The sequence below is a fragment of the Primulina tabacum genome, chromosome 12 (assembly GCF_025594145.1).
Source record: "Primulina tabacum isolate GXHZ01 chromosome 12, ASM2559414v2, whole genome shotgun sequence".
In the NCBI taxonomy this organism is placed as follows: Eukaryota; Viridiplantae; Streptophyta; class Magnoliopsida; order Lamiales; family Gesneriaceae; genus Primulina; species Primulina tabacum.
The window spans coordinates 17620440-17625663 of record NC_134561.1 but is presented as its reverse complement, the minus strand read 5'-3'; the positions used below and the strand labels follow the sequence as shown (position 1 = coordinate 17625663).

General features: G+C 33.9%; 1 protein-coding gene across 5 annotated transcripts; it reads right to left on the bottom strand.

Moving 5' to 3' along the window:
* Positions 1–217: 217 nt before the first annotated feature.
* Positions 218–4952, bottom strand: LOC142520557 (magnesium transporter MRS2-5). 5 transcript variants are annotated; one of them, XM_075623584.1, is made up of 8 exons: positions 4655–4952; positions 3684–3733; positions 3091–3590; positions 2540–2610; positions 1392–1862; positions 980–1027; positions 661–894; positions 218–504 (listed from the first exon to the last, which is right to left on the bottom strand). In XM_075623584.1, exons 3-7 carry the CDS (start codon positions 3533–3535, stop codon positions 664–666), a joined length of 1266 nt encoding a protein of 421 aa, XP_075479699.1. In that variant the 5' UTR covers positions 3536–3590; positions 3684–3733; positions 4655–4952; the 3' UTR covers positions 218–504; positions 661–663. The 5 variants fall into 5 exon arrangements, with proteins under 5 accessions (XP_075479699.1, XP_075479702.1, XP_075479700.1 ...); XM_075623587.1 differs by lacking the exon at positions 218–504 and adding an exon at positions 3915–3943 and having other exon boundaries at positions 529–894; positions 4651–4952; XM_075623585.1 differs by lacking the exon at positions 218–504 and adding an exon at positions 3915–3943 and having other exon boundaries at positions 529–894.
* Between the last annotated feature and the right edge of the window lie 272 nt (positions 4953–5224).

Below are 5224 nucleotides of genomic sequence, written 5' to 3'. Positions count from 1 at the left end.
ATCGGCCATTTCATAGCTCTATAGTATAAACTGTGTTATTTAATGTTAAAAATATGTTTTATCCTACTGAAATAATAAGAAAAAATTCACCCATCTCAATTTTTTAGAGTTATTGCTTAGTAATTTTCAAGAAAATATGCACACCAAATTAGATCAACCTGCATTCTTCTTCAAACATGGACAAAATTAACCTTTACAAAAGAATTCAGAGCCAAGTTATACAAAGAAAACCTGTTGTCACAGTACAAAATCAGTAGAAATGGGAAGGTATACCATTGGTTTCAGATATCCTCATAATTCAAAGGTTTTTTTCAACTGCACTTGAGATCCTTAAATCACGACTAGCTTATAAAGATGAAACATTGTATTCCACATGACAAGACAATGCATTCCTTAAGACTATACTCCTCTGAATTCGTCATGAATATGTATGAAACTCACATGAAATCCGTGAGCTACGCGATTACTGGTCAACATAAATATTTTAGTACCACAATTCTTCATCTGCTGACAAATCAAGAATCCTCATTACATAAAAACACAATAATATTATTGATGATAACTTGTTCCCAACAAAGAGTCGTGTACAAGGAACCCAAGAATTTAATAGCAATTGCTAACCAATTTCAAAATTAATGAATTTGAGAGATCACAACTTACAGTCTACAGAGGAAATACTTTCTTGTGCCGGAAATACAACAAGAAGGCCGAGTACAGCATCACACAGAATACTCCAGTTACTACAAGGACCCAATTAAAGGTAGTTGGGAGATCAAATACAGAATCTTCGAAGTTCATACCAAAGACAGCAGTAACAACACTGAATATTGTAGCAACAAAAGTGGCGGCAGTCAGAAGCAACTCATATTTAATAAGCTGATTCTGAACAGTACCCTGCGGAAGTGATAATTATGAAATAAAATTTGATGATGACCACTTCTTCAATGGAAAGAATCCGACGTAAAATACCGATTCTTACCAGCTTTATGTTGATCAAATCCTCAGTATCATCAATATACTCTTTAAGCTGTATTGTCATGAAAAATGAGTGTGAAACATCCTAGTTCAATAACAGCAGCAATACAACTTTTTTGACCATGTTGCTTTGGTTTGGCCAAAACTCTAATTATACGCAATAAAGCAATAGTGCCGCACATACTATTATCACATATATAATGCTATGAATTGTGTTGAACGATATAGTCTAGGTATATATAGGACAATCTTCTATACACATATCAGATGTAAAATTCATTGTTTTATTGTGTTTTTCATTTAGGCCCAATAGAGGTAAATCTTCCACTGGCAGTGATGACTAAAAATAGATTATCTTTCTATGTACGAGTACTAGGCCAATTTCAAACAAACACATGTATAGATTTCTCGCTTACCGAAAGTAACTTATTAAGGGTATTGTCCATAACAACAAAGTATGCTTCAAGTAACATTTCAAGTTGATCGATGTTTTCACCAGAACTTGATGAACTTAAGAAGCTTTCTGGTTTGCTGGAATTGATACTGCTGAAAGCTCTTTGCAATTTCTCAACTCCATTGCACGATCCAACTGGAGAAACAGGAGCTGAATTGGATTCAACCTTGAAATTACGTGAAATATTGAGTTGATCATTTGTATTATTGCTAGTTATGGAGTCCTTTCTTTCCTTCTTCTCTGTTAAATACATCTCAGCCATATCATCATCATCATCCATCAAATGCTCTATTTCGTCGCAAACCTTTTGGACTCGTTGAGTCAAGGCAAGAAGGTGGCCTTTGAATCTACGGACACGCTCTAGATTCAGAGTGCTTATGGTTGATGTTAACTCATCAAGCATGGGATATATCTCCATTTCTAATTCATTTTCCTGCTAGATTACTGAGGTTTAATACCACACGCAGATAATTTAAATACAAGAATATCTTGGTCGAAACCTTTTCGTTAGCAATAGAAATACAAAAGTGAAATGTACAAGGACTGAAGATTCAGACAGGAAAAAAAGATAGTTGGAAGAAAAACAGTTGTCTTCTGCGATTGACATAAAAACGACAGCCAAGCACATAGAAATCACAAATCTTAAGGGAACCTCCAAAATTATTCTGGCACAAAGTTACATACTATTTGTTTATCTAATACGCTATATCAAAGATATTTTTATCTCTTTGTTGTGCCATTAATATTTGGCTGCATTCGTGTTAATCAATTGAATGCACATAGATCTTCTTAATTACTAAAATGAAGTTTGAATTTAAACTTGGGTTTTCATATGTTATTAATATTCAATGTACCCCCATAAAATAATATATTTTACTAATAAATATATATATATATATATATACACTTACACTGAAAAGTTCCAATTTTTTTATAGCATAAACAACAATGATTCAGATTGGATAATTTATAGCAAAAATGCACTATCATTGCCTTGGATCAATTTCTCATTCCAATAAATTAGTGCATTGGATTTTTTCCTTCTGAAAGGGACCAAGAAAAATAACAATTCGAGAAGAATCTTTGATCACATTAAAAGAGACTACATACTTGGGCATCGAGAGACATACAAGTAAATTCCAAAGCAAGCTCCAAGGCCCGGAATTCAAAAGGTAGATCATCTGAATCAAATTAGAACACAATGTGAGATGATCAGCATTTATTCCCAAAAAACGTCAATTCTTGATTAATCGATGAAGCAAAAGAAATTAACCATAAGAAACAGCGTAAGCAATAAACATACAGGATAAATCTTAATTAATTGATGAAGAAAAAGAAATGAACCATCAGAAATATACACAATTATATGAGGTGAAGCTGTCTAAAACATGCATCCACTAACCAAGCAAGTTGACCTTTACAAATATTTATGTCATACAAAATAGCATATAACGATTAACCTGTTTTACCACCATTTCAATTTTCTTAAGGTACTAATGAAATACACAGTTTCAAACATTTATATATCTGAGAAGCATTTAAAATGTAGGATGTCCACAAACTAGCATCTGAATATAGGACATTGCCCATTTGACACAGATCTACTCCATCAGTAGGGCCAATTCATGTGTAACCATGCTTCAGTAAGTAGAGTATCTTACCAGATTGATCTATAGATGTCTCAAGCCGCTTGCACAATTCGGACTTGTATTGTAGTACCGAACCATCGAGGGAGTTCATCAATATAACTTCATCAGCCGTGATGATACATCTAATCTGTTCGAGACAAACTACAATAGCGGACTCGCGACCTAATATAGTGGAAGGATAGATAAACAAAGGATCCAGAAGCCTCAGATCACTTGAAGGCAAATTGCAACGTCTCATTATGGTAAACTTATCCAGTTCCAAGATACTTGAATTCCCACTCCTATCAATCTTTATCCAAGACCTATTTCCAAGATTATGACCTCTCTTCTTTAAGATGAGAAAACCTGATCCACGAGTATTATGATTCCCATGAACATCAAAGTAATATTTTGAAGGGTCGAGTGATGCAGGTTCTGGAACAGCATAATCAAAAGATGGAGGCTGTGGTTGACCCATTTTACTTCAGTTCTTCTCTCCTTTGATTCATGCGGGATTTTACAGCGAAGGGCAGCTGTTTTAATCAGTAAACCAAATTTTACATGAATAATGAATTCAATAGATGATCTAGCAACTGCAGGCTCAGAGATAAACAAAAGTTACCCACCCTATTTGTCATCGCCAAAATGAAGTTCTCTCCACATTCTGATGTAGAACCTGAAAATGATAAACGATTATATACATAGAAATTGGCATTCAATATCTCAAAACTAGAACCCAAAAAATAACAAAAAGAGAAAAACACCATCAACGGTGAAAAGAAACAAGAAGATCTACTTAAGACCATACAACCAAGGCATACGTCTTTCGTTTTTTATCAAGAAAAGCTCACAAATACCTGTTCTCAGGATCCCAAATTTCAAATTCCTGCTCATGTACAAGTAAAACTGTTTTAGGCATTAAGGAACGATACAACACCTCAAAACAGATAGCGAAATACTAGCATGGGATTACCTAAAACAGGAGCAAATATCTTAGGAGGGCAAGGAATGGTATAGATTTTTTAAATGGATAATGAATCATTACCAAATAACAAAAGATAATACAGAAACCCAAGTTCTCGAGTCTCAGTTAATTTTAGAACGTAAATATGCTCAATTTAATTTTCCTTTTCCAAATTTTCTTCTAAACTGTACCTAAATGTTCACATTCAGGGCTTCCAACAAGAGCAAATATTTATGAGTATGAGCCTCTTCCTACCAAACTTTCCCCAATCATTCTACAATCACAATCCCGAGAAGCAACAAAAAGAATAATAATAATGATGATGATGATAATGATTATATAAATAGAGGATCTGTACCTACACAAAGCATATATTAAACTACATCTTAAGACCCATATGAATTTCAAGGGGAGCATGAGAACATACAAATCACAAATATTAAACGACATGTAAGTCCCATATGAACATGAGGAATTTCTCACAAATGTCACAAAACCCAAGCTTTATACTAATAATAATTGAAAAAAATTCAGCTCACAGAAAACACACGAACGCCAATTTCAATCACTCCAGTGAAACACTTAGTAGCCCAATTTAGCACCAGAAACTAAGAAAAAGAAATTCTTACTCACTTAAACATCGAAGAAGGCAATAATCACATGCAGTGAGAAGAACCCACCATTGTTTCCCGATCTATAGTCGTAGACACACGTGTAACACGAGGTAAATAACAGGTTTCAAACAATTCCCACAAAAATCACCCCTTTTTTCTACAAGAAACCGTGGATTAATTCCATGTCTTTTTTCATGTTCTTCAAGCCTCACACGGCGACTAGAATTATTGTACTACCCTCAATGTCAATGTGGTGGGAATTGAATGATTAATTTTTTTTTAAATTTTTTTTTTTTTTTTTGGATTTGATAGATGTTGGTAACTCACGAGTTTGTCGTGTATAATTTCGTTTGGGCAATTATCCCGCATGTAGTTTTTGTGACGAAGAAAATTACACGCTTTTTTCTTTCAGGAGAAAATTTTTTAACACGCTTTTATAGTTAACTACGCGATTTTTCTAAGATCATGGAAAAATAGGGCAAATTTCATAAACATCTCCCGTTAAAAAAAACACACACACACTCATCGTAGAATTAATAGAATTTTAAATCTTGTACTTCTCAAAGTCAATAGAAAAGCCCTAAATGTG

Excerpts from the sequence above, each read along its gene's own strand:
- LOC142520557 (XM_075623584.1), bottom strand. The coding sequence starts at position 3,535 with ATGGGTCAACCACAGCCTCCATCTTTTGATTATGCTGTTCCAGAACCT. Across the intron at positions 1,028-1,391 it reads CCCTTAATAAGTTACTTTCG|CTTAAAGAGTATATTGATGA; the intron begins GTAAGCGAGAAA and ends ATGACAATACAG. Across the intron at positions 895-979 it reads ATTTGATCAACATAAAGCTG|GGTACTGTTCAGAATCAGCT; the intron begins GTAAGAATCGGT and ends TCACTTCCGCAG.